The sequence below is a fragment of the Phoca vitulina genome, unplaced genomic scaffold, assembly GCF_004348235.1.
Source record: "Phoca vitulina isolate PV1807 unplaced genomic scaffold, GSC_HSeal_1.0 scaffold38, whole genome shotgun sequence".
Taxonomy (NCBI): Eukaryota; Metazoa; Chordata; class Mammalia; order Carnivora; family Phocidae; genus Phoca; species Phoca vitulina.
This window is the reverse complement of record NW_022589741.1, coordinates 13,665,859-13,693,767: the sequence shown is the minus strand read 5'-3', so window position 1 is coordinate 13,693,767 and position 27,909 is coordinate 13,665,859. Positions and strand designations below refer to the sequence as shown.

Sequence of the window (27,909 nt, the reverse complement as noted above, 5' to 3'; positions counted from 1 at the left end):
GGAAACCGAACAGGAGAAAACCCGCACAGAGAGACAAAGGCAGAGGGGAGGACCAGAGTGAACAGGAGCCGAAAGGAGCAGGAGGGACCTGGAGGGAAGGGAACACAGGGAGCCAAGGGGAAGGGGCCCCGCCGGTGACACGGCCCTGATGTGATGTGATGTGACAAGGCCATCTGCAAGCTGCTTGTCTCGGCAAAAATGCAAGTGATACTGGAGCAAGGCAGTGCAGAGGGGGCGCGAGGGGGGCACGTCAGGGAGCTCAGCCCCACACACTGCACATCCCCTCCAGCTTGAGGTGGGTGGGCGGGGGGCGGGGCTCAGTCAGTCCTGAACAAGAGAGGCTGGCCGTGGTTTCCGCTGAGAAGGTTCACTCTCTCTCGTGGCCGGCACCCCCGAGGGCTCCCAGGCTGGCGGCTGGGAAGGGTGGCCCGAAGCTCCAGGCCAGCAGATGGAAAGATGGCGGCTGGGGAACCCCTGCCAAGCCACCCCTACCTGGTGGCTGAGGTGTCCGCACACCCCGAAGGATGGCAGCCCCTGACGCCCCAGGCCCAAAGGCAAAAGGAAGGAGCGAAAGGATCCACGTGGCAGTGTGTCCTTGATGGTCATCTGGTGAGGGCAGCAACCACACCTGTGGGTTCTTCAGTCCTCACAGAGCGTTTGAGAGAGGAAGGTGGGCACAGGAGGCGTGGTGGGTAAAGGACCCTGAATCCAGCCAAAGGTGCAGGCTTAGCCTCACCCCTCACTAGCTGTGCAAGGTGGCAGAGAATAAGGAGTGTCTCAAACCTCAGCTTCCTCATCTGTAAAATGGGAGCGACAAGACATAGCCCCGCTCCAGGGTGATTGGGAGCAATAGGTACCAGCTGGAAAAAGCTTAGCACAGCGTCTGCCACGTAGGAAGCGCCCAGGAGAGTAGCTGCCATGTGGTGGTGGCGGCTGTCTTCTTGTTGATCTGTTGTTGCTGCATTATTGTTTCTATTCTCTTCCAAAGAGCATCTGTCGGGGGTTGGGGGGGGAGGAGAGCAACTCGCATCTTTCTGCATTGTCTAAGGTGAAGGAGGCAGTTGCATGAAGAGCCTGAGCTCCCTAAAATCCAACCCCCAAAACAGCCCTTCTGTGCATGTAGGTGCTTTGTAGAGTTTACCAAGAGCTTCCATTAACTCCATGGAACAGGCATTACCATCTGCATTTATAAAGACAAGACCAGTGACCAGAGAGGCTGGCAGACTAGTCCAGGGTTCCCCAGCTGGTGGGGGGCTAAGCCACATGCAGAAGCCGTGTTCAGGGCGCCTTTCCAGGGCAGCACTGCTCCTCGGACTGGGGGAGGTCCCAGCAGCCTCCCCGGGGCGCCCCGGACACCCCCAGAGATTTCTTGGGGCTCCGCCGTCTGGCTCCCCCAGCCCCGCACCAGCCCCGGCAGCGCCCGATCCCCCCCGGGCTGTCACCGTACACACCACAGCATTTTACTTCTGCTCTGGAGTAATGAAAGAGGCTTCTTTCCCTCAGAATTTAATTTCACGCCTGAGACTCGGTGATTAATTCCCTCCCCCCGCCCCTTCCTCCACCACCCCGTCGGCCCCTCCGCTTGTAAATTCTGCGGTGTGCCACAGAATTTGTGTATTTTGCATCAATTAAGTGTCACATTGAGTAATTCTTCCCTGGCACCAGGTTTGTTTATCCCAACCATCCCCTGCATGGGGAAGAGGCCGCAGAAGCTGGTGGGGAGGGAGGGCAGGTGCACATCTGCATTGCGATTTCACGCAGGCAAGCCCTTGGATGTACAGTTTGCCATTGTTGCCTGCGACAACCTTATGGGGTGTGGAGGCAGCACTACCCCCTCCACCCCGCGGATGAACCTCGGGCTCTGAGACATGATGAGACTCACCCAAGGTCACACAGTTTCCCCGTGACCCAGCTGGACCAGCACCTGGCTCTCCTGATTCTCAGCCCAGCCTCCTTCTGAAGAGCAACAGAAGGTGGGGAGGGAGTAGAGAGTCTTCTAGAAAGTCCCTACCCTCCCCCCCAGAGAATTCCTCGCCCAACCCTTCTCCAAGGGACATGAGCTAAGGACGGGGGAAATTTGCCATTAGTCAAGGAGGGTCCAGAGGGGGCGTCTGCCGCTCCCACCATTCACTCTTGAGCAGATCTCAGTATTAGATTATTCCATCTCGGGCCCCGTTTACTGAACAAGGGCGAGCGAGACCTGGTTTGTGATCTTGTCTCTGCAGTGCGATCCTGGGCAGGTCACTGCACCTCTCTGGTCTCAGGGTCCTCCTCTGTCTGTGGCCTCCAAGACCTCTAAGCCAGCTCTACAAGTCCAGGAGCCTATAAAAGCCTGCAATGTGGAAAGTCAGACCTCTGGCCCACCCTATACCAGAGCGCCCCCATTCAGCCTCTCGCAGACATCAGTGGTTCAGCAGCCCCAGGCCTGCTCTGTGCGGGCACGGGAGATCCAGCAATGGGGCAACCCTGTCTCAAGATGCTGGCAGGCTTCTGGGGAAGACAGATCTGTGGCCTGATGCTAACCGCTGTTGAAAAGGGCTCTGGGGGAGGGGTGCCTGGGTGGCTCACGACAGTGGTGGCCCCTGGGGAAGGAAACGAGGTGGCTGAGAGCAGGGATGAGGGAGACCCCCCCTCTCACACTGACACCGTTCTAGACTCTCTGAAGTTTTGCCATGTGCGTATATTACACTTTAACTTTTTCATTAAAAAGAAAAGGTTGTTTGAAAATAAAACGGAAGAAAAAGAAAACTCTATGAGTATCTAATGAGAGGGGCCTGGGGGCTCCATCCGGAAGGGGTGACGCTTAAGCTGGTTTGTGAAAGATGAAGAGGTGTTGGCCGAGCGGAGCGGGCTGCTGGGCACCCAGGGGAGGGGAGTGTGGTGACACAGTGTATCACAAGTGGGGGAACCACTGCCCGGACCGGGATGGGGGCAGGGAGGGAGGGGGCCGACGGGGCCGGGGACCTGGCTGGGACCAGACCCTATCTCCTAGCAGCCTAACTGGGGAGAAGTGGGGGTTGTATCATGTAGGCAGAGGAAAGCCTGGGCAGCTGGTACAGCAAGAGGAGGTCCCCAAGGCGGAAAACTCAGGGAGGCCCTTGAGGCTAAGAACTAGGCTGAGAGTAGACAGAGCACCGCTCAGAAGCGTCAGGGCCATCACACAGAATCCCACCAGCCCGGCGCCTGGGTCTTCCGCAGGTCAGGGCCACGGGGCCTGCAGGCACTGCTTTCTCTTGCTTGGGAGTGTAAAATAGAGAACTGTTCAGGATGGCAGGTGTGGTTTGCAGAAGGCTTAACTTCTGAATCCTTCTGGGCGCAGATGGAAACGCACGGCCCTCTCTGAGTTTGCCAGGATCGCAGGTGGGAGGAGACAGGACAGGACAGCTGGTTCCCCCATCCTGAAGGGCACCCCCGGCCAGTCTGAGGCCCAGAATCGCAGTTTCAAGAAGTCATGACTCTCATGTCACAGGGTGTCCCTGGTCCTGAGTCTGGGCCAGACTCCAGGCACCGTGTCTGTGAAGCGAGCTCTCACACACTCTCTCCCTCTCTGCTCCTCTGTTTCCCTTGTTGCATCTGCATCTGTCTGTCTGCCCACCCTATATCCTCCTCCTACCTCCCCCAAGCCCCTGCTTCGTGGTCATGGCTCTCAGGGCCTCTATCTGGCCTGAGTAGGAGAGTTTGGGCCAGAGTCTGGGGCCCAGGGGACACCACAAGCCATCCCACACTGGGCTTCGTTCATGCTGGGCACCCATGGGCAGCAGGTGCCTGTTCTCGTGCTTGCCTCCCCGCCCCCCCGACCCCTGTCCCTTCATCCTGCTCGGGCTGGCCGGAGCCACTGATGCTCTCTGCCTTCCAGACCCTGCCGAGTCGATCCCCACCATCCTGGATGGCTTCCACTCCCAGGAAGTGTGGGCGGGCCACACCGTGGAGCTGCCCTGCACCGCCTCCGGCTACCCCATCCCTGCCATCCGCTGGCTCAAGGACGGCCGGCCCCTCCCGGCCGACAGCCGCTGGACCAAGCGCATCACGGGGCTGACCATCAGTGACCTGCGGACGGAGGACAGTGGCACCTACATTTGTGAGGTCACCAACACCTTCGGCTCTGCAGAGGCCACGGGTACCCTCACAGTCATCGGTGAGTGGGGAGCCCCTCTGCCAGGCCTAGGAACCTTTGAGAGCACCACGGTGTGACCTCTTCTGTAAGATGGGATAGTGATCCCAGGCCTTCCTACCTCCTGAGGTCACGAGGGTCAGAAGGGACCATGAGGGAGAGTGACGGTGACGAGCTCACAGGGCTTCCTGGCTTGTTGAGAGGGAGGAGTGTCTGCACTAAAGGAAACAGTACTGATGTTAATCCAGTAGAGAGGACATACTGTATCCCATCAGAGGCGATATTCAGAATATTTCACAATAATTGATAGGGGCACTGATCAATCAGATCAGACTCGGGCATAAATGACAAGGAAGCCTTTCCAGGATCTGCCGGCTGGATATCAGCGCTGATCCTGCCTGTTCCTCCCTGAGCCTGGAGTCCTGGGGCTCCAGGGGTCCAGCGAGCCCATCTGGAATGAGGGGCCCTCTCAGACCCTCCTGCTGCTGAGCCCCCAGGGCGGAGGGAGGGCACTGACAGCGGTGGGGCTGGGATTTGGAGACCCGTGGGGAATCCCACTCCCATGGAGCAGCTACATGGCCTGAGGCCCCATTGAATGTTGTACCGAATGGCATCTTAAGGGTCACTGAACCTGGGCGGTGGGAGGAGGCTGTCCAGCGGTGATTCAACCCCCCTGCTGCAGAGAAGTTCCCTCCACCATAACAATTGACCAGAGCAGCCCTCCTCCCCCCTCCCCTCCTGTCTCAAGAGCATAGAGCTACAGGTCTGCAGACCCTCCATGTTCTCCCAGCTCAGCTGGCCTCCTGGGCCTGGGGGCTTGTCCCCCGTGGCCCAGATGTGAGTCTCCTCCACATGGTCAAGGGCATCTTGACAGTTGGGGTACATTTATCTGCGGTGCTGGGAAGAAATCCTCCCCACGTGAACACATGTGAAGCTGGAAGAGCGGAAAGAGCCCCAAGAACCACTCTGGGAGTGACAGTGCATGATACAGATGCTTAGGTTAAAATGCTGAGAGCCCAGGGGATGGGGGCTCCTCACAGACTAATGAGCCCCAGCCGGCAGGGCAGGCGGGTGGAAGGACCAGCACTGATACCCCCCTCCTTGCCCTAAGTACCATCCACAATCGTTCAGTCGGGTATGCCTTCCCCCCACCCCCCCCCCCCCCCGCTGCACACACATTACACACACACACACACACACACACGCAGATGTGCTGAAAGGTCACATGCCCACTTCTCCATACGCACATGCACACACGTACGGTGCCCATACACACAGATACACACATTCCTCCACCTTAACATGCTCACATCCAAGCACACGCACACGGATCCACAAGTAACCAACCGCCCACGGCGCGTGCACACCCCCACTGCCCCGTAGGCGTAGGTACACCTGATGCCCCTCTGACCCTCAGCTCCACACCTTCCCCCCCATACTGGCTTTGGCTGGACAACCAGGTTCAAGGGGAAGTGACGTAGCTTTTCTCTGCCTTCCACTCTCTCTGCCAGCCCCTCTCTGCCAGGTGCACAGAGAGGAAACCATGCTTTTCACATACACCCCCGTTCTGCCACCAAGCCTCCTGCCCAAGGTCACCAAGTCGTGCGGGGCAGCAAGGTGAGAACAGCTAGCTGGCAGAGCCCTGGGAGCCCCGTGGGTGACTGGGACAAGCAGGATGACACCTGCCTCATTGTGCACTGACATTTCCTGGGCAGGGACTCTGGGAGAGCGCGGGGGAGCCCGGCATGAGCAGACTCCTGCATGCTTTGACTGTGCCCCACCCAGCCAGGCTGCCGTCCCCCCTCCTCCGGGCGACCTCACTGGGGTCCTAGGCCCCTGCAGGCCTCAGCCTCCTCTAGAGAACCCCAAGCCCATGGAGATCTGGGGAGAGAGGTGGCCAGCCCGCCCGACACCGAGTTGTTGGGCACCACGGAAGTTCTGAGCAGGACAGTGGCCAGCCACAGCATGGAGGGAGGATGGTGCTGCCTGGGTCCAGGCTGAGAGCTGGGGGCCTGCAGCAGGGCAGGGGAGGTGCGGATGAAGAGCAGAGTCATCTGGTGCATATAAAGGCCGTCAGAGCGGCAGAAGGTAGCAACTGGTTATCTCTATGGGTATGAGAGATGGGTGGTGGGGCCAAGGGTGCCTCCCTGTTTTCTGGGGTGGGGGACAGGGACGGTGATGAGCCAGCCAAGCTCCTGTCCTCCTTCTGAGCTGAAGGGAGCTCCCCAGGCCCACCAGGCAAGGGCCACCCGTCAAGAAAGTGTAGGCCATCATAACAAGAGTCCTGACCCTGCCATTTGCCAGATGAGTAAACTGAGGTCTAGAGAGGGAATTCACTAGTCCCAGTCCCCCTCACAAGGAGTCTGGAGACAGAACCAGGGCCTCCCCCAGCCCACCCCCAGCCACACTGCTCCACGGTAAAAGCCCTTTTCTTTTGTTTTCCTCCCCCCTGCCTTTCCCCTCGCTCCTTCCCTGCTGGCCCGGCCCAGACCCCCTTCACGTGACCCTGACACCAAAGAAGCTGAAGACCGGGATCGGCAGCACAGTCATCCTCTCCTGTGCCCTGCTGGGCTCCCCGGAATTCACCATCCGCTGGTACCGCAACACGGAGCTGGTGCTGCCCGACGAGGCCGTCTCCATCCGCGGGCTCAGCAACGAGACTCTGCTCATCACCTCAGCCCAGAAGAGCCACTCCGGGGCCTACCAGTGCTTTGCCACCCGCAAGGCCCAGACCGCGCAGGACTTCGCCATCATTGTGCTGGAGGGTGAGCTGGGGCGGCCGGCACCTGGGGGGGTTTAGGCTGAGAGCCGGCACCAGTCCAGGCGCGTGCCTACCTTAGTCAATCCTTCCATGGGCCCTGGGAGGAGATGCTTTTTCTTCATGTTCCCTATTTTGCAGTGGGGGAAACTGAGGCTCGGTCACTTGCCTGAGGTCACACAGCTCAGCCAAAAGTCAGAGTTGGGATCGGAACTCAGGTCTCTTAACCACCGTGCTATCTTGCCTCTGCCCTCCAAAATTACTAGAACCTCCCTACGAAAGAGGTCTTCTTTAGGATCCCAGAGGTTTTCAATCTCACAGGGGCCCTGGGACTGCCCACCAGGAATCACTGCCTTGAGCCCCGCCTCTGCCTTCTTCCCTGAGCCCTCTCTTTCCGGCTGTCCCTCTCTCTCCATTCTCTGTCCTTCCCTCCAGTCTCATGGACTTTCGAATCTTCTCCCTGACTAAGGTCTCTTCACAGCAGGCTCTGTTCCTTATCACAGACCTGGGTTTTCACATGCTTCTCTCTCCTTTTAAAGCTGCTACCACCCAGGGCTCCTCACCCAGCACATCTGTATATGGTTGTTCAGGTTGTTCACTGCACAAAGTGCCTAACCCACAGGGCAGGACCAAGAGTAAGGACTGAAATCCAGCTTGAATTCCACTTGTCAGGCCATGAGCCCTGGCCCCAGCTTGTGACCACACAGAGGAGGCCTCTTTTTCTTATTTGCACAAGGATACAGTGAGGATTAGCCGAGGCCCTACCCTTACCAACAAATTTAGTGGTCCCCCAGCTCCTTTGTTGCTACCAAAACAAAACAAAAGCCCCACAATCCTATTGCTTCCAAGGATTTTTCACTGTCATAACAAAGACACCAAACCCAGGCAAGTCCCACAGGTTATCAGGATCCCACATGGGTCTACCTGTCACGGCCTGTGGGTCCTCATTCCTTGGGAGGTGGGACATGGGAGTGGGCATCGCCTTATCCCTCACCCTAAGTACAGGGCCCAGTGAACGGCCCCTCCCTCAGCCCCTGCCTCCTCTTGTCCAGGCAGATCCTCTTCCCAGTGAGGAAGCACACCAGCCAGGCACAGACCAGTTTGAAATGGGAGCCTTACCTCTCTGGGGACTTCCTGTCTGACCGACTCCCCACACAGCACATCTCCTCTCTGAGAGGACAGCCTGTCAATGGCCAGTTCAGAGCAGGGATATGGGAAATGAGGCTGGCGGGAAGGACAGAGAGTGGGGAAGGAGGGACAGCCAGAAAGGAGGGTTCAGGGAAGGAAGCAGAGAAGGGGCCAAACCTGGTGGGCAGTCCCAGGCTCTTCCAGGCACCTGGCTCTCCCCTGGTTTTAGGTAAGAGTCCCCCGCCCAGAAATGGGGCTAGGGGCTGGCAGACTGGATTAACATCAGCATTTTGGTGTGAAATATGGGTGGGATGTAGAGAGCCATGTTACATTGGCCTTACTTTTTTTGTTGTTTGTCTTAGTTTTTACTTGTTAAAGTGCATAACATGTACTTTAACCCTTTACAACAATCCTGTGGGGAAGGATGGCCAGGCTCAATAATTACACGCCCCCTCTTCCATGGAGGAAGGTGGGGCAGCGGGGTTAATTGTCCTATCCAGGGTTATTGGGTCAGCGGAGACTTAAGTTACGGCCACACACACAGCAGTGCCTCTGGGCGGCAGCTAAGCCTCAAACTTGAGGCTTTTTGCTAACAGGGCTACAGCACCCCCACCCCCACCTGCAGGAATGAGAGCTGGAATCGGACTCCGCAGGTCCAGCCCAATCAAGTCCTGCTTCCAGGACCTATGTCTTTACTAACACAGGGAGGAGGAAGGCAGAAAAGGAAAAGTCGACAGGAGCTGACATTTATCAGGCACTTACAAAGCGTTGAGCAAAGCATCTTTAATGCAGTAATTCATTTCGTCCTCACAGCATCGGTATGGAGAGGGTGTATTCACTTTCCCCGATATCCCCATCCTCCATAATTAAGGAATGGGAAGACTCAGAGAAGTTAGGTAACTTGCCCAAAGACACAGAGCTCATAAGGGGCCGCGGGAGGATTCAAATCCAGGAGTTAGAAATCCTGTGCAATAGTAATGGGTACCTCACAGGGTGGGGTGGCCTGGCCGGGCAGTCTCTCCGTGGCTCGGTGACCCTGAGGGGGGCTCCTCGCTCCCTGCAGATGGCACGCCCCGCATCGTCTCGTCCTTCAGCGAGAAGGTGGTCAACCCCGGGGAGCAGTTCTCGCTGATGTGTGCGGCCAAGGGCGCCCCGCCCCCCACTGTCACCTGGGCCCTGGACGACGAGCCCATCGTGCGGGACGGGAGCCACCGCACCAACCAGTACACCATGTCGGACGGCACCACCATCAGCCACATGAACGTCACGGGCCCCCAGATCCGCGACGGCGGCGTATACCGGTGCACGGCGCGGAACTCGGTGGGCAGTGCTGAATATCAGGCGCGAATAAACGTAAGAGGTGCCTGTCTACATTTAAATATCAGAATAGGCTTTTGAGTTCCTTTGCCATCTCTGTGGTTCCCATTATTCTTGTGGTGATTAGTACTTATTATTAACTGTCATTTTGCTTTTAGTAGCGGTCTCTCTCCTCTCTTTCTCCCCTTTTCCCTGCCCTCCACAAACCCGTCACCCTTTCTTGTGCGTGCGTGTCTGGTACAGTTTGCCCTCCTATGCATTCTCATCCCCTCCTCCTGCCCCTTCTCCTCTCCCAGTCTGACCTGGCCCCCCATTCCTCCCCATCAAATCTCTCTGGCCCCAGGTACACTCAGCACCCCACTAGCAACCACCAGCCCTACCAGGGCCTTGTGAGGACAAGGACAGGAATGGGGCAGTGGGGCCAGACTTGGCCTTCGATGGGGGTGTCCACCAAAGCTGTGCTCCCAGTGTCCTCCCACTGAGCCATCCCCAAATCACTCCAGGAGGTGTAAGCAGCCAGGAGCCAGGGCACAATCTTCCCCCAATTTCCTCCCTCCCAAGGCCCAAGCCATCAAGAATGGGAGGCTCGGGCTGGGCGGGGGTGTCCCAAAGCAGACACCCCCAGGAGTGGGGGAAGCAGTCCTCAGGTGATCATCCCCAGATCTCAGCTCTCTAGGTCACTGCGGTAAGAAGAGCCTCCTCTGAAGCTCTTTGCAGCTCTGTCAGGTCCGAGTGGTCCTCATCTGGTCCCTCCAGTGACCCCTGACCCAAGGGCAGAGGAGGAGTGGGGGAAGGGCACTTGTGGCTGCCATGGAGCCAGGTCTCCGACCCCACATGAGAAAGGTGGCCTCCCGTTTAGCTACCTTGCTGCCTTCAAATTGGAAGGGTCAGACTTACAGGGTCCTGGGATCCCCTGGTGCGGCCCCTCACCTCCTGGGTGGGGAACCTGAAGCCTGGAGTTTCCTATACCCACTCCAGCTCCCTGCCTGGTGGCTTCTGAGCCCCCTTTACCACGCCCCCATTGCCACCTGCCTAGCCACCCAGCTGAAGGTACCCCCTCCTCACAGCCAGGGTGACAAGAGTCCCCCTTTTAGGGCCCCTTCTCAAGGAACCACAAAACGCACTTACCTGTTTGGAAGAAAATTATCAGCTCATCCAGTGAAGACCTTCCTACGGCCTTTTAAATATTTAATGTATATGAGATCCTTTTTGGTAGAAGACCATTATGCACAAGTTGAATGAAAATAACAAAATCTCCACATTGCCGTTGTAACCCGCAAAACTTAATCTCCTTGTAAATGAGAACTTGCCCTCCCAAATCCCAGTCACTTCTTATGAGGCTTCAGTGGGCTCACATACCCCATCCCATTAGGGGGATGGATTCTTGCCCCAGGCATGAACGGAACATATCTGTTTGCAACCATCTGAAGCTAGTAACAGGGAGTCCCAGAGAGACCATGGGTGCTCGCAGCTTCAGCCTTAGCCTTGCAATACAGGCTTCCCCCCCGCACCGCCGCCCCACTGAATTTCCATTCCCTGAGAGTTTCAGAGCCAAGCAACGGAGAAGAGAGTCGCAGGGCAGCTCCTGGCTGTCCCTGGCTAACCGCATGGCTTGTCCCTCCTCTGCTCCTCCTCCCTCCTGACTCCCGCCCAGGCCCCCCCAGCATCCGGGCGATGAGGAACATCACCGCCGTCGCCGGGCGGGACACCCTCATCAACTGCAGGGTCATCGGCTACCCCTACTACTCCATCAAGTGGTATAAGGACGCCCTGCTGCTGCCCGACAACCACCGGCAGGTGGTGTTCGAGAACGGGACGCTGAAGCTGACCGACGTGCAGAAGGGCATGGATGAGGGGGAGTACCTGTGCAGCGTCCTCATCCAGCCCCAGCTGTCCATCAGCCAGAGCGTCCACGTGGCTGTCAAAGGTAGGCCTCCCCCGGAGCCAGAGCCCACCGGGGCTCTCTCCCCCGCCGACGGCTCACGCAGAAGCAGGCAGGCCTGAAGGAGTGGCAGGCCAAGGAAGAGGGTCCTGAGCGGGTGTGTGGGAGAAAGGGGGCAGGGGGACGAGTACCTCTGCAGGCAGGTTCCCTCGGTGGGACGCAGGACAATGTGGCCCTGACCTGTGAGGCAGCAGGGGCCTGTGATGCACAAAGGTCCCCTTCTGGGCAAGAGGCCGGGTCAGAGATGGCGGGCCGTATCAGTCAGGAGGGAACCACGTGACGCCAGCAGGGGCCCAGCAGAGACCAGCAAGACGGGGCGAGAGGCAGGAGCCCGGGGGCAGAAGCAGCAGGAGGCTGGGTGGAGGGAGCAGGTAGTAGGTGTCTGCCTCCCGTCCCTACGCCTGCTCATGTTATTTGAGGCCTACAGAGCACTGCCTAACAAAACCTCGGCCCAGGCCCTTCCCGCTCACCTGGGCCGGGTGTGTGTTTTGTGCAGGGGTACTTAGCACGGTGCCTGGCCCATAGTAGCCGTTCGCTAAATGGCTGCAGATTCAATGAACGCATGAGTAGAACTAAGGCACTCAATGAATGTGTGAGCAATGACGGCTGACCCCTTGGTTCTGGGGCTGCATGGGTGTGCCAAGCTCCGTCCCAAATACATTCTTTGGAACGGCCAGGCCTGGAGACTTTCCAGGCGGTGAGTGGAAGCAGGATGGCCTGGTTGCTCCAGAGCAGGATAAGGAGGGGGGGCCTGTCAGGCCTGGCTGAGGAGGGGTCAGGCAAAGCCAGGCAGCTGGGGTGGGAGGTCACTAATGGCCGTAATGGGTAAGGGTCCGAGTGGGTTCAAGCCCTGGGAGAGCCTGAGGCTCTGGGAGCGTGGAGATGCCAGCCTGGGGCTCCACGAGGGAGGAAGGAAGGCTGTGGTCTCCAGCCAGCACCAGACCACAGTCGTTGTCATAATAAGACGGATACAGCTGTGGCAGGCCCACCACACACCAGTCGCTGTGACCGGCTGCTCAGTACGCTCCGTCTCATTAAACACCAGCACTGCCCCCTTACCTCGGGCAGGTACCATTTCATCCCCAATTTCCAAGGCGGAAAAGGCTGAGGCACAAAAAAGTCAGGAAATTGTCATCTGGAAGCAGAATGTTTCCCAGGCCTGTCTACCTCCGGGCCCTGGGCTCTAACCCACAGCTGGGGGAAGGCCGGGCTGGGAGGAGGAAGCTTTCTCCACGCTCCACCTCAGGAATAATGAAAGAGGCCTTGGGGACCCCCTGAGAGGGAGTCAGGAAGAGAGCTGGAGTCCCTGAGAAGGCTGAGAGCCCCTATCACCAGGGCAGCAAGGAGGGGAGGTCCTCTCCATATCCCCGGGACCCCGGGGTGGGGAGGGGCCCATAGGCAGGAAGAAACGTGGCGGCGGGGGGGGGCGGTCCCAGGCCTACGAAGGGGCCCTGGCACAGGGGAAGGCCCCAGTGGGTCCCAGATCCCTGAAGCAAGATCCAAGAGCAGCTCTGTGGACAGGAAGAGGGAAGTCGAGGAGAAGGAAGAATTTGGGGAGACAGAGCCCGCTTTGGGTTATGGCCCCTTCAAGCATGTGGTGGTAATGCAGGTGCAGCTGGAAGTGTCTGGTGGACAGCCAGGAAACTGAACAGTAGCAGCAAAAGGCGGGGTGGGTACTTCCCTCCCTTGCTCCACATGTCACATGCATCCTTATGCACCCACCACCTGTCACAGTGCCAGACGGTGAGTGTTTCTGGAGCTGAAACTGAGACAGTAGTCTGGGTTGCAGTGGTTTGCTGGGAGGCCTCGCTTTGAGCCCCGACCACGGTGGGGCCGTGGCCATCTCAAGCCTGCGCAGGTGACAGGAGACCCGAACGGCGTCAGCCTCCCTGCCTCCTGCCGCTACACCCTAGCTAGGCTGAGGGGCACCCCGGCCCCCTCCTTAGCCGCAGGCCTCTGTCCCGCTTGGAGCCGTGGGCCGGCAGGAGCCTCACAACCCCCAGGCCACATCCTCAGCTTGGTGGCGGTAGAAGCCGGCAGCGTCTGCCTACCCCCTCCCCGCGTCAAGGGCTGCCGTATCCATTTCCGTTACAAGCAGCGGACCAGGAGTTTACGTTGTAAACATCACGTATTAAAACATCTAACCTTTGCTCCACTCATTTTGCCCGCCCGCACCAGTGAGCATTTGGCCGGGTTTGTTGGCTTAAAAAAAATAAATAAATAACAGGGCTCTGGCAAGCCTCGGAGTACGCAGAACATTCTGAAAGCTACTTCTGCTCATCAATTATTCAACCCCATTCAGGGAGCGATCAGTCCTAATGAATTGAATCTGATGCATTCCGTCTCAGCGACTCTCTGGGCCTGTTGTGATTGTGTTAAACGACAAGAGGAAAGCGGGAGAGTGTGTGTGTGTGTGTGTGTGCGTGTGTGATCTAGAGGGCAGAGCCCATGCACCAGGCACGCGTGGCTCCCACACCCAGCACAAAGCCCGGCATCCATCAGATGCCATACATGTGTACGGGGTACGGGGCATGTGTGCCCACATTCCCTCTTCCCCGCCCTCAGGGTCTGAAGATCCAGCCCTACAAGGAGGGTGGTAGCTTGTTTTCTCTCCAGACCGAGAAGCAGCATTTGTGTGCGGGTCTCTGGGACCCCCTGCCCCTGCCACTTGGAAAGCTCAGGTCCTCCCTCCTCCCGCTCCCTGACTCCCTCTCCCCACCTCATTAGAATGCACTTTTGCAGAAGAACCCATCAGAGCTGATTATGAGCACACGGCTTGATTAGCTGATGTGCTTTTCCAAGAGCTACTCAAGGAGGAGGGTGGAGGAGGTGCCCCTAGGCGTGGACCGGGGCCCTGACTCTGGGCGAGGCGGGCCAGGTCCAGAGGCAGCGCTGCTGAGCCCAATACCATCACCTGGCTGGGACCTGCATCCCACTCAGGGGACCAGAGCAGAGAGCCAGGGGATAGCAAAGGGCAAGGTGGAGGTGGGACAGGGCACTAGACCCTGGGGATCAATTAGAAGTCCCTCCCACCCCGCATCTCTCTGGGGGCCCATGGGCTTGTGGGCAGGAAGGGGCAAAAACCCATGCTGCTCCAAGGAACTGGAAACACCTGCTGACCCCATTCCTTCTGGGACTGCTGGCCTTCTGATGAATTTTTTAAACACTGAGCTAAGAGCAGAACACACCCAGACACACACGCACACACTTGTGCAGAGCCCTTTGTGCATGAGGATGCATGCATGTACTCATTGGTACTTACTATATGCATGTCCATGCAACAAATATACACACACTAACATGTCCACTGTTGCACGTGCGCACGCACACATGCATGCTGGCAGTCACATGTGCACAAATATTGGCTCCGTCCCTACCCTCCTGCAAGGCATCATTCCTGAGCCACAAAAGGTGGCTGAAACATATGAAACATTGCCCAAGTGAGCCTGCTGTGGCCTAGCAACTTGGGAGGACTGAGGGGAGAGAGTGGGGATGCTTTGTGGGCCGCTTGGGCTTTGGGGCATGTACCGCCGACTGGCAGGGGAGGGCAGGGCTGCAGGGAAGGCAAGTGCTCCTCTCTGGGCATCCAGAGACATCCTTGGCAGGATGCTAAGAGGAAGGCACATAGATCCAGCCTAGATTTGATGTCTTTAGGGCCCCCCATAGCTGAAAAATAATGTAGCATAAAAGCATCTCTGGGCACGCGGGCTGAATGTTTAATTAACTAAGAAGGCAGGCTGCAACTGGGGCTCCTTGGCTTTAGCTCAGTGAGAGAACATCTCCATCCCCACATCTGAGCCTCTGTGGGCCTCTGGAGCCAAAACAAGGGCATGAGGGGCTTGCAGCCCATGCTCGGCAAGGCTGGGACTGGGAGGTAGCACCAGGCCCCTGCGGAGAGCAAACGGAAGAGGACACACACATACGCTCATTCCCAAATGCCCATGCTCCCCACCCACACTGTGTCTTCCCTGGGTGCCCAAACCAATGCCTGCCACATGCGTGGGGCCATTGGAGAAGCGCCCCTTCCACCCTAGTAAATGGGTTGGGGGTTTCTGTGATCATAGGTTGGGGCTTACGAAAAACCTAATCACCTGGCCAAATGCCTGCTATCCGCAGATGTGGAGGTTTGGAAGAGATGCGCCAGAATCCACAGGAAGGGGATATAATGGGTCCATAGGAGCACAGTGCCCAGTTGTACTTGGGAGAGGGGGGCACCAGGAAAGCTCCTGCCGGCAGCCCTATTCCCCAGCAGAGGGGCCCTGGCACACAGGAGCAAACAGCCACTTCAGGCCACAGACAGGGCTCACGATGATGACCCTGGTCATGGTGATGATGGGGACGATGGTGTAGAAGCAGTGCCTACTGATTCAGTGACATTTCCTGTGCACCCTCTGTGTTCTGGGCACTAGCCTACAAATGCAGCTCCGCTCAAGACAAAAATCTCTACCCTCAGGGAGCTTCCATTCTGGGGGGGGGGGGCAAATGGATAATGCATAAAATATATAAAAGATGCCCCATGTCAAAGAGGGAGCGGGGATGAGAGCGTCAAGAGGAGTGGAGAGTGGTTTGCGATTTTAAATAAGGTGGTCAGGGAAGGCCTTTCTGAGAAGAGAGGATTGTGTTAAAAAAAAAAAAAAAGACACCAAAGGAAGTTGTTATTATTATTCCTAAAATATTAGAGACTTTAGAGATTACTTGGTCCAACTCCTCCATTTTTCAGATGAGGAAACGGAGGCTCAGGGCGGAAGCAGGGTGGTGGCACGGGAGGCAGAGGCTAGAACCCAGCTCCTGGGCACGGCTCTCTCCCCATCCCCATGCTCCACAGGCAGATGCCCCAACTCCCCCCGGTGCCCGCTCTCTGCTAAACAGGTGCAGTAAATAAAAAGGCTCAGTCTCAGAGACAGATGATGAGAGACACCATAAAGAGTTTATGGTCTGGGCTGGCTGTCACCACACCGTCGTCTGCGCGACACTCCCAAGCAGGTGGCCATAAAGGTTTTATGGTGGCCGGAGACCTCCTGGACTGCCACAACTACGGTACGTCCCCAGCCACTCCGTCCTCTGGCCTCTTCACCATAGTAGCACCTTGCTCTGACCCCACCTCCCTCAGTGCAGAGTTGCCCTCTCCCCAAAGATGACTGTGGCCAGAGCAGGGCTTCCGGAGACAGGACCGTGGGTCACATGGCACCTGTGCCCCCTACATTCAGGCTGGGCATTGGGGAAATGCTGGGACTCGGGGGCAAGAGGGGGCCCTTCGTGCAGTTGACACTCAAGAGGTCCCTGGTCGTCACTGCAATAGAGGTGGTCAGAACCTCCCCCCCTCCCCCCCAACCACTGAGGATCGCTTTCCCAGAGGCAGAAATGGACCGACACACATTCAATTAGCTCACACCTACGTCTGAGCGTTGGGGAAGACATTACTGACTCACGGGTCAGAAAGCACCCCCACATCTGGGCAGCTGGCCATGCACCCATCACAGAGCCCCCACACCCTGCTTCTCAGAGCCTCTCGCTCACGGGGCTCCTCCCGCTGTTCAGCGAGCCTGTGAAGGAGCCGGGATCCCTAGACTTTCTTCTCCCTCCTTCTATGCCTGCAGTTATGGGGGTATCTGAACAGAAGCCTGGAGCCAAGAAATTCTGTGAGCGGCTCTGGCCCCTAGCACTCCCACCAAAGGGTTCCCAAGGGGACACTTATCAACCACAGCATCACCCCTGCCTTGTCAGCCTGCAGCAGGGGCAAAGGGTGGAGGGGGGCCAGGAGCCTGCCCTGGATCTCTGGCAAGTTGTCTGGTCGTCTGCCTCCCACAGGACAATTGTGCTCTTGAGTGTTCTAGCCAGCCCAGGTGAATGCCTACCCCCCTGATGGATATTGGTTGGTTACTGTCTCCAGTGGGCTCTCAGGAGCCATCCATGTTATTCCCGAAGGCCATAAGGGAGGGACAGCCCCTGGTTGGCCTCTGCCTCATGGCTCAGCCTTTTCCCTCTCTCTCGCCCCATGTACTTTTTACAGCGTTTGTGTCCTTTAGCTCTCTGCCCAAATGCCACCTCCTCTGGGAGGCTGCGGTCACCCAGCCAGATGATACGTCTCTCGGCTCGGAGTTCAGCATCTGTGTATTCAGGTGGCACTTGTCCAATAATCATTGAGGGAAATATCTTGCCTTCCCTAGCAAATGATGAGCTCCTGGGGGTTCTGTCTGTATTTTAAGCATGTTTCTACTTTCTCCAGCCCACACGGAGCATAATAATGCCTTCGCAGACTAGGCATTTCATAAATATTAGATGAATTAGTTAATTAATGAATTAACCTGCCTTAGTAACTTGTTCCATTATCCAAATCCCTTCTTACTGAGAAAGACAGTCTTCCCCTTGCTTGAGCTAAATCTCCCTGCCTAATTTCAGTCTTTTGCTCTCCACTTGCTCTGTTCACAGAGGAAGCATAGCGCTTGACCGTCCACCCCCAGGGCATGGTCCTTCGGCCTTGACAGCCCCTCAGTCCTCTCCTCCTTGGTAGAACCTCCCAGCTCCTTGCTTTGCCCGCACATCCTCCTCTGCAGCCTGTCACTGCCTTGAGTCTCCCCTTGGTCACATTCAAGTGTGCAGAGGAGCTGGTTCTGGGGCTAGGGTAGCAAGGGCCTGACCCCCAGGAAGGACCAAGGGATAAGCTCCTGGCTCCAAAACTCCATAGCATAAATACAGCGTCTTGAGGAACAGCATAGAAATCCCCCTCTTTTTCTGGATGGACCTCCATCCTGTGCTCTCCCTACCCCTTGCCCCCATGACCGTTAAACTTCTAAGTCAATCCAGGAAATAATATCCGAGCATATGTTCATTCATTGACTCACCCGCCAGGCATTTATTGGGCTCCCGCAATTTGCCAGGTAAATAAGTCCTAGTTACTGCCCTAAAGGAGCTCCCAGACTCCCGTGGAAGGCAGTAATGCAAACGGCCACCCTCCCGCCCTGTGATCGGTGCCATGATGAAGGTGTGCACAGGTGTGGTGGGACAAGGGCAGGCCTCACGGAAGAGGTAGTACTGGAGCAGGCTCTGAGTGGACAAAGAGGCATTTCCCATGGGGCCTGCGGGCTCTAGCTTTGGGCCTCTGTGGGAAGGAGAACTGGATCAGGCCTGGTTCTGTTTGGCCTAGAGAAACAAACTAGAGGCAGGTCTGGGTCTCTGCAACAGTTCCCTCAAAAAGTCCAAGGAGGCCGAAGCCTTGGTCCCATCCAAACAAGCCAGGGGGCGGGGTGGGAGACCAGCAGAGCCCAACAGAGGGACCTCTGGGAAATCTCAGCAATGGGCATGGGGCCATCACTAGAGTCAGGGTTCCAGAGAAATCTCATATGGAGATCCCCAAGGCCCAGCAAACCACCCAGAATACTGGGGCAAGGCCCTAACCCGGGCAATAGGCAGCCAGAGATCGGGACGGGGAGATCCAGATAATGACCAGAGCCCCAGAAAACCTGGCTGGACTTTGGACCTAGATTTGGGCCCTTGGTGGAGCACACATGATGGGAATAGGAAGGACAAATGCCCAGCTGTGTTCACCGAGACACGGGCTAAGACTTGGAGCGTTGGGTGGTTGATGGAGCCCCTGTGGCAGGATGGAGAGTAAGGTGGGAGAGGACACTGGGAAGGTCAGTTAAACACCCTGCTGAAGGGTATGGCTCTCATCCCATCCCTCCTAAATGTCACTTCCTCTGGACCTAGGCTCTTGATCAAGAACTTTCCGAGGGATCCAAAGGGCTGCCAGTGGGTTATTCTATGCCCACACCCTACCACTCTGCTGGGGAAGCTCCCTGCTGAGCCCCGAAAATCCTTGGGGTGCAGAGAGGGCCTTGGGCATGCATAGGATGCCACCATCCTCTCCCCCCAGGGCTCACCTCTGCTGGTGGCCACTGTGGGTGGGCCTAGGGTGGAAAGCGGCAGGCTTCCCAGGGGGGCGGGGTGCTGGAGCCTGGGAGAAGGCCAGAGGACTGTGGACAGCCTTGTAATTTAATTATTTGACTGCAGAAAGGAGATCTCATCTACTGGGTGCTCATCCTTGTTAAGCTAATTGTCTGTCTCCTTCTCTCTCTTCTCCCCCCACTTGCTGGGGAAGTCGCTGTGGCCTAATTGAGTTATCATAAAGATAATGGCTGATGCCCTAGCCAGAGCTGAGAAAGGAGGATACCTCTCACAGAGGCTCAGGCTCCAGACAGGCCCCCCAGGGGCCAAGATGTGGACTGTGGGGCACGCTGGATCTCTGGGGGGAGGGAGGCTGTGCAGATCCCGCTCAGCCAGATGAACAGCAAACTGGTTGTCTCATAAAGGACAGGGCACCCTCTCTGCTCCTCCCTGCTACCCAAGGGCAGCTCACTGATGAGACAAAAGAGCCCTTGGGCTGGGCATGTCTGGGGCTTTCTCAGAGAGGCACCTGGGCAGCGTGGACCCTGAGAGCAGGGACACCAGGTCTCTAATCCCACTGTCACCTCTTAGGAGCTAGATGGCCGAGGGCAAGTGACTTCTCCATTCTGAGCCTCAACTGGAGACGGTTAAGCTACATCACATTATTGGGGGGAGGAGATTCAATGTGCTAACACTTGATGACAATGGACAGGGCTGGTGTGGGTGATGGGACCACTGCAGGAGGAGACCAGGGGACAGCATTCTGGCTTGTAGAGGCACAGCTGTGGGGCATGAGCTGGGGACAGTCTCGGGCCCACCTTCTCCCCCACGCCCAACATCTGGGGCCCAGCAGCCCTGTCAATCCGAGGCCCCAGAGAGCTGATGTATCTTTGCGATGAGAAAGTGACATGGGGCCACCGAGAAGCAGCAGGGGAGTGGGGTGAACGCCGAGCAGTGTCTGCAGGCAGATGGGAAGCAAGAAGCACGTACATCATCACCGGGACAAATCTGAGGGGCAGGATTAAGGCAGGCGAGCCAACGCCCTACACAGAGACAGTGGGTCCAGGCCTGGGTGGGCAAGGGGATGAGAGCCAAGGGCCAGTGGCACCCCAAGACATTCTGCATGTGTAGGACAAGGCATTGGTGCCCTGGGGAACTCTACTTACACCCCAGGGGCAGGAGGGGCCGGGAGGTGAGGCAATGAGGCATTGGCTGCTGGCCAGGCTGGGGTGCATGGGGGGCCTGACCACAGCACTCCCCTTGCCTTCCCAGTGCCCCCTCTAATCCAGCCCTTTGAGTTCCCACCCGCCTCCATCGGCCAACTGCTCTACATCCCCTGCGTGGTGTCCTCGGGGGACATGCCCATCCGCATCACCTGGAGGAAGGACGGACAGGTGATCATCTCAGGCTCAGGCGTGACCATCGAGAGCAAGGAATTCATGAGCTCCCTGCAGATCTCCAGCGTCTCCCTCAAGCACAACGGCAACTACACGTGCATTGCCAGCAACGCGGCGGCCACCGTGAGCCGGGAGCGCCAGCTCATCGTGCGTGGTGAGCAGAGGGGCCGGGGCGGGCGAGCGAGGGCCCGGCGCTGTCTGCTGCTAAGAGTCTCTCTGGACTTGGGGTTTGAGTCACAGGCTGAGGGAATGTTGGCTCCGGCGGGGGCCTTAAATAAGATCAGGAAGTTCAAATCTCTTACTTTCCGGGCCCGGACACAGAGGCCCTGAGAGGGAGAGAGCCCTGTTCAGTCAGCCATCGGCAGACTCAGAGCTGGGACGCGGGACTCCCAGTCCTCGGCAAAGGCCCTCAGCGTCTTGAGTTTCAGAGCTGCCTCTTCCGAACTTGATCATGGTCCAGGCGGGGCTGGCACAGAATGGAAGGTTAGAGACCACAGAAGAGCTGTTCGAGACAGATGATCGGTTTCTCCCTACCTTCCCTCTTCCCGCAGTGCCCCCGCGCTTTGTGGTGCAGCCCAACAACCAGGACGGCATCTACGGCAAAGCTGGCGTGCTCAACTGCTCAGTGGATGGCTACCCCCCGCCCAAGGTCATGTGGAAGCATGCCAAGGGTGAGCCCCTGGCCAGCCAGCATCTCCGAGCACGGTCAGGGAGTGGGGAGAAGGAAGCTGATGGGGCTTGGGCCTGTTTTCCTCCACACAACTCCTAGCCCTGGGTGGGAGCCCTGGGTGGGAGCCCTCGGTTCTAAGCTTTCGGGGGACCCCGGACTGTACTCGCTCTGGAGATTGTTCTCGGCCACCCTCAGGGGTCTGCCGACTGGGGACAGCTATCATGCTGACTCCAGATTTCCTCTAGACCCCACAGATTGACCTCTCCCCTCCCCCGTCCAGCCCTAGAACTCAGTGTATATCTGTTTTCCCCAGCCCTCCCCACCCCGCTTGGGGTCCCAGAACCTCCTTGGCCCCTACTCATCACCAATCAACCTATTCTGGGATTGTGGTCCTTCTTGGAGCCTAACAGCATCCCAAGGATACGTTTGGTATCTAAGTCCCACGCCAAGCTCTTGTCATAAGCCATGCCCATCACTGACACTGGGGGAATGGGGAGGGGACCACAAAGCCCCCCTTGGAGGATGGCTGGCCTCTTTCCCAGGCCTGGCTGTCCAGGACCAGGCAGCTGCCATTTTAGGGTTCCATCTTGCCTTTGCCTGTGGCCAAGTGGCCTGAAGACAACTCTTCGTCTCCAAGTTCAGCCCTGAGGCTCACTGCCAAGGTGGGCTTTGAGCTGAGGTCCCCAACTCCAGCCCCTCATGTGAGAGCTGGGGCAGGGCCAGACCTCTGTGAGGCTCTTCTGGTCGCCCAGAGGAGTACTTGGGGAGTGCTACAAGATAGCCCTAGATCAGCAAGAGAAGGCCATCGGGGCGTCCCTCGGGCAGTCCCACCTGACCCAGCTCGCGTGCTAGCCTGGGCGCCGGCCCCCTAACGGCCGCCTCCTTCCAGGGAGCGGGAGCCCTCAGCAGTACCACCCGGTACCCCTCACCGGCCGCACCCAGATCCTGGCCAACAGCTCGCTGCTGATCCGCCACGTCCTGGAAGAGGACATGGGCTACTACCTCTGCCAGGCCAGCAACGGCGTGGGCACCGATATCAGCAAGTCCATGTTCCTCACCGTCAAGAGTGAGTCCTGCCCGCACGCGGCACCCCTAGCCCTCCGACCACAGGCCAGGGCCCGTCTCCACACTCGCGCAGCGGCCCCTGTCCTATCAGTGAGTGGGAGGCAGGGAGGGCTCCTGGTCAGAGGTGCACTCGGGACCCTCAGGTGGGGGACTCAGACCCCCGTGACCTTGGCCAAGTCACCTCACCTGTCTAGGCTCCAGCTTCTTCCCTGTGCTGGAGGTTCGTTGCCAGCCCACCCTCCCCACCACACTGCTTGAGTAACACAGGAACTGATCACGGGAAAGGGGGAGATATTTTAGGAAAGCTAAAAGAACAACGAAACTCATCACTCCGTGCTTAGTGTGTGGCTTCTAAATCCCAGACACAGAGCTGGCCTCACGGCCTTGGAAGCCCAGAATATCCCTGAATTCTCTTGAGTCACACGCAGATATTCCTGCCAGATAAGCCTCTCCCTTTAGAGGCCTGGGGTCTGTATAATGGGCCCCCGGGAAATCGTGTCCATCTGACCCTGTGTCCAGAAACGGACCATGGGCCATGCAGGACAGTGGTGAGAGCCTGTGTTTTAGCCAAGTGGGAATCTGGGCACCATGTTGTGATTATTGTGACCTTGATGAGTTCGCTTGGCCTCGCCGTACATACGTCATTTCCCCGACAGAGAAAATGAAAGTCATAATAGAGCCTTACCTGTTCTGTTCTGTGTCAAGAGTGAGCCCGATAATATGTAGAAAGCGGCCATTGCGGTAACTGGCACCCAGTCAGCCATCAGAGGCTTACCAGTTTTGCTATTGGTACGGGCAGTCCCTGCAGGGTCGGTGTGGGAATGACCGCCGAGGGCAGTGCCCGGTGTGGGGTCCCTCCTCGAAGAATCAGGGCTTCTTTATCGCTTGCCAAAGCCCGCGTTCAGCTCAGCACAAGACAGGGAAGCCCCGGCGATCGATGCTCGGGGAGCTCCAGGCGCCGGAATCCCCACCCTGGGGAGCCGCTTCCCTCACACTATCAAAAAGCACTTTGTCCTTAATAAAACCAGGCAATCAATCTACATCCCTCAGCCGGGGAGAACTTCGCTAATTCTGCCTGCGTGAGGTGAGAGGAATAGCAGGCCCCTCGTGGAACCATCCCTGGAATTTGATCCTTACCTCCCCACTGGCAGCAGCAGAGATGAGCCCAAACCCTTAGGCTTTTTTTTTTTCCTTTTTGTTCTTTGCTCTTTCTCCTCGAAGCTAGGGGATTCCACCACACAAGCGTGGCTGTGGCTTTGTGGCACCCGGTTTGTGGGATGGGGGGGGGAACATGGGCGATGGGTAATCTGGCGGTCAGGAGGTGGGCTCTGTGAGGAGCCTCAGTTCCCAGCAGGCTGTCCCTGATGTCCTGGAGGGACCCGGGGCAAGTCACGTCACCTCTTGGGCCCTGCATTTTTCCTGTGCTGTCCGCCCGGGCAGTGGCCATGCAGCACCCAGAGACACTCAGAGGAAGCCCATTTTGTAAATTCAGGGCAGCCTTGTGAGCGTGTGCAACACACACACACACACACACACACACACTCGGTGGTGTCAACGCCTGGCCCACTCTTCCCGAAGAGCTTCTTGCCACCCCCATCACCTGTGGGCAGAATCTGGACCTCGTTCCTTCCTCCCCTCGCCCTCGTCCTATTTTCAGCCACCTTGTCACTCTCCTTTGCTTCCTTCCACAGCAAGGCACACGTGAGCACGCCTTTCTCACATCTGCTCCGTCTCACGAACACCTCGGGTCCTATTCTCCCGCTCACCACACCCCCCTCCCCGCCGCCTGGGACTCGGTGTCTCTCAGCACCCCCTCACAGGGCCTCCACCCCGCCACCACCCTCAGCCCCGGGCTGTCTTCCAGCCGAGCTCTCTCACGCCGCCTCACATGTGTGTGCTCCTTAGATGGCCTTTTCCTGACACACTTTGTGGCAAACGCCCCCTTGCATTCCAGCCCCCTGCTCCCCGGTGACCTGCCCACCCAGGCTAGGGGCCCCGTGCCACCCCCCCGAATGGCAGCAGGACAGGAGGAGCAGGGCCAGGGGCATTGGAGGCCCGAGGGCAGCTGGAACAGAAGGGCTGAGCATGGCACGGCCTCTCTCTGGGGTCGGAGGGTGTGACGGCCCTTCTGCAGCCACCCGAATCAGGCTACACAGTATCCAGCAGCCAGAAGAAGCTACCATGACGGTGGACAGGAGGTGGGAGTGGGCACTGGGGTGGGGCATGGGGGCTCCCAATTTTCTTTGGGAGCTTCTTCCCCTTGCCTCCTGATGTGTTTACATAGACATACTGCTCTAGTAACCGACCCCCGGCTGCTCCCCTTGCACGTCCCCCCACCTCCCGTTGCTGCTCTGCCCTTTCCGCCTTCATTCACCCTCGGCCTTCTCCCATTTCCCCACTCTGACTTCAGTTGGAAGGGCACAGGAAGGTGGGGAAGAACCTTCAGGACACTGGCGCGTGCGTCACCCATCAGACTGCTGGAGGCGCGCCATTCCTAGCCATCCCTTAATCCATCTCAAACACTCACCACCACCAACGCTCCCCTCACCCACTTGCAGAGCTGGCCACAGGAAGACCTGCCATTTCCAGACCTCAAAGCCAATTCCAAGGCTTGCATCAGGGCACACTCCCGGAAATGTTGACCCAAGATGGCACCACCCTGTCAGACGTCATACTTTTGTGAACTCTCAGAAGGCAAACTGACCCTAATCCCTACTTTAGCCAAACAGAAAAAAGGAAGTAAAGACATCAAAGGGACATACATCATAAAAAGCATCCAAGTGTCAAACCGGACATTTGTGGTTGGCTTCTCTTGGGGAGTGTCTGTACCATTGACCCCTATGGTTTCCAATGATAACTCAGTAGATCTTCACTGAGCACTCACTAAATAGGTCGACTAAACTCCATGACTAAGAACATAGACTTTAGAACCGGACAGGCCTGGGTTCAAATCCCAGCTCTGCCACTTGATAGCAGTGAAGTCTTGGATGGTGATCTCTGCAAGCCCCAAATTCCTCCTCGATAAGTTTGGGATTAGAATACCTTTTACTCATCAGAAAGGTTTAAATGAGACAGGCACTTAGAGCAATTAATACAACATGTGACACCCAATATCATGCAATAATTGATAGTAATCATTTGTTTTAGAGGCTGAATATCTAGTGATGAGTAAGACAGAGTTGCTGTTTTCAGGGAATTTAGAATCTTGAGGAGGAGGTAGACACAGACCCCAAACAACTATCATGCACAAAATGACAAGTACCTTACAAGGCTACAAACAAGGTGATACAAAGAGAATCAGGGAAGGAGAAGTCAATTTTAACTTTGGGGTGAATGAGGAAGTGACAAGAAAATCTCCACAAAGGCAATAGTCTTAAGTGGGCCTTGACGAACTCAAGGATTCTGGCAGGAACCAACACCGACAGATGTCATTCCATCCTGGAGGAAAAAGCACAGCAAGGATGTGGAGGCAGGGCAGTCCACGAGTGTCATCTGGCGAGCTGGGAGCTTAGGCGTCAGGTGGAGACTGAAGGGAGGATGGACAGGGAAAATGAAAGTTCGGGTGCTCGTGGACTTTGGAAGCTAAGCACTTTCTTTCTACATAGCATTGACTTTTTTTTTTTTTTTAAGATTTTATTTATTTTTTTGACAGAGAGACATAGCGAGAGCAGGAACACAAGCAGGGGGAGTGGGAGAGGGAGAAACAGGCTTCCTGCGGAGCAGGGAGCCCGATGTGGGACTCGATCCCAGGACCCTGGGATCATGACCTGAGCCGAAGGCAGACGCTTAACGACTGAGCCACCGAGGCGCCCAGCATTGACTTTTGATACCAGGCAGCAAACCAGAGTTCCAGGAGCCCAGGGGTCTGACGGGAGTCAGAATTCCAGTGACCATTGTTGGCAACCAACCAGGCCCGACTGGCCCCGATGGCTCCCTGACCCCCAGCGTATTGGTGTGAGCTGAGCCTGCGATCACCTGAGCTCATAGCCCAGCCTTGCCGCTGTCACAGGCCTGCACATCATAGTTTATAGAGTTCTTCCTATGCCTGGCCTGTGAGGTCAGCAGGCAAGAGCTCCTTCCTAAAGAAGGTACAGCACTGGATCAAGGTCAATGGGTGATAGAGTCCCAGCTGAGACCAGAACTTGCCTCTGTGGACTCATGGTTTGGTAGGAAGTGCAAAGACCCAGAGTCAGAAGATGCTGATCCTGGCTCCGTGACTCACCAGCCACGTATTCAAGAGCCGTCCCTTCCCTTCTCTGGGCCTCGGGGTTCTCATCTGAACAATAAGGGGCCTGTGCTAGAATCTGGTCACTAACTGATCCCAAGGTCCTTTCCGGCTCAAACAATCTGTGGTTCTAGCAGTGCGCATGGTCCTTTCAGGATGTCAGACCTCCTCCCAGAACTTGGTTGAAAATAAATATAATTAATGAAAGAAAATACCACATCCAGCTACCTTTTATCTCCCTTTTAAAATGAAAAAAAAAAAAAAAGAGAGAGAGAGAGATAATGACCAAAAGGGGGAGAAAGCAATCCCTCCTCCAACGGGCAGATAGGAAAAAATAAATAAACCATCTTCAAAAAGAATGTTTTATGGAGAGGCAGGTAAAGAGCCAGGCTGCTCAGTCTGGGGTGCAAGGGGCTGGCTGTGTTTTGACGTCGCCATCCCTGGATGTGCCTCCCTGGACTCAGAGGCCCTCTTGTGCCGCAGGTTACCTGATTAGACAGGTTCTGTTATATCCCCCAAGACTCTCCTCGACTTTGTAAAGGCTCCAGTGATTGGGCCAAGGCAGAACCCATGGCCAATTAAACCCATAAGGGCTCTTTGTTTGGTCTGAGTTTTGATTTGTTTGTTTAGCAAAATGTCAGACCAATTAAAGCCAGATCCAAGAGCCCTCCACAAGCACACACCCAGCTGCAGAGTCGCTGGAAGGCAGGAGGCAGGAGGATGGAGCCAAGGGGGGTCTGGAGGAGTGGAGGGGCCCACGCTAGGGAGAGAAGTCCCAGGCCTGGGTAGACAAGGTCAGCCGTACAGAGGGCAGGATACAAAGCCTTGGAAAGACAACCGTGTAGCCCGTGACCCAAGAGGGTCCTAATTTCAAATTTGCCCAAAGGAAATTCTTGCTTGTCAGGCAGAAGCAGCAGCTCCCTTGCACCCAGTGACTGGGGTTCCTCCTCTAGAGGGCTTCTTCTGCCTTCATCAGCCCCTGCCCCTCCCACAGGGCAAGGAGTCTATGGCCAAAGGAAATGGCTACCCAGAGCTCACAACCCCCTTTCTAGACCACGTTCCAGGTGCCCAGGGGATTCCCTGCCCAAATGCCCCAAGCCGACCTCTAGGATCTTCCGCAGTGTCTTCCCCAATCTGTCCTCCCAAGGATGGGCCCCACCACCAGCATGACCCCTAGACCTAAGACCCCTGCATTTTCAGGGCATGCAGAAGGAGGCTGGATGTGTGGATTGGGATGCCCACACACATACTCATAAGGGCTGTCTCAGCACACAAGAAGAAACAGGCATGAAGAAGCCAAGCAACTGGCCCAAGGTTTTCTTCTGTGGTCCCTGGTGTAGGGCCTATCTCCTCACCAGACTGGAGCTCCTTAAAGGCTGGGCTGGTTTTCCCTTCCCTCTGTGGGAATGCCT

The 27,909-nt window shown here is 56.9% G+C and overlaps 1 protein-coding gene across 2 annotated transcripts in view; it reads left to right on the top strand.

Annotated features, from left to right (window-relative positions):
• The window catches only part of DSCAML1 (DS cell adhesion molecule like 1), a 339,429-nt gene that overhangs the window by 239,655 nt on the left and 71,865 nt on the right, over positions 1-27,909 (top strand). For both annotated transcript variants that reach the window (XM_032427811.1, XM_032427812.1), the window contains exons 5-11: positions 3,857-4,135; positions 6,601-6,876; positions 9,061-9,357; positions 10,969-11,241; positions 20,413-20,691; positions 21,089-21,208; positions 22,097-22,273. In XM_032427811.1, the coding sequence (XP_032283702.1) occupies positions 3,857-4,135; positions 6,601-6,876; positions 9,061-9,357; positions 10,969-11,241; positions 20,413-20,691; positions 21,089-21,208; positions 22,097-22,273 (1,701 nt within the window). The remainder of the gene's footprint in view (positions 1-3,856; positions 4,136-6,600; positions 6,877-9,060; positions 9,358-10,968; positions 11,242-20,412; positions 20,692-21,088; positions 21,209-22,096; positions 22,274-27,909) is intronic.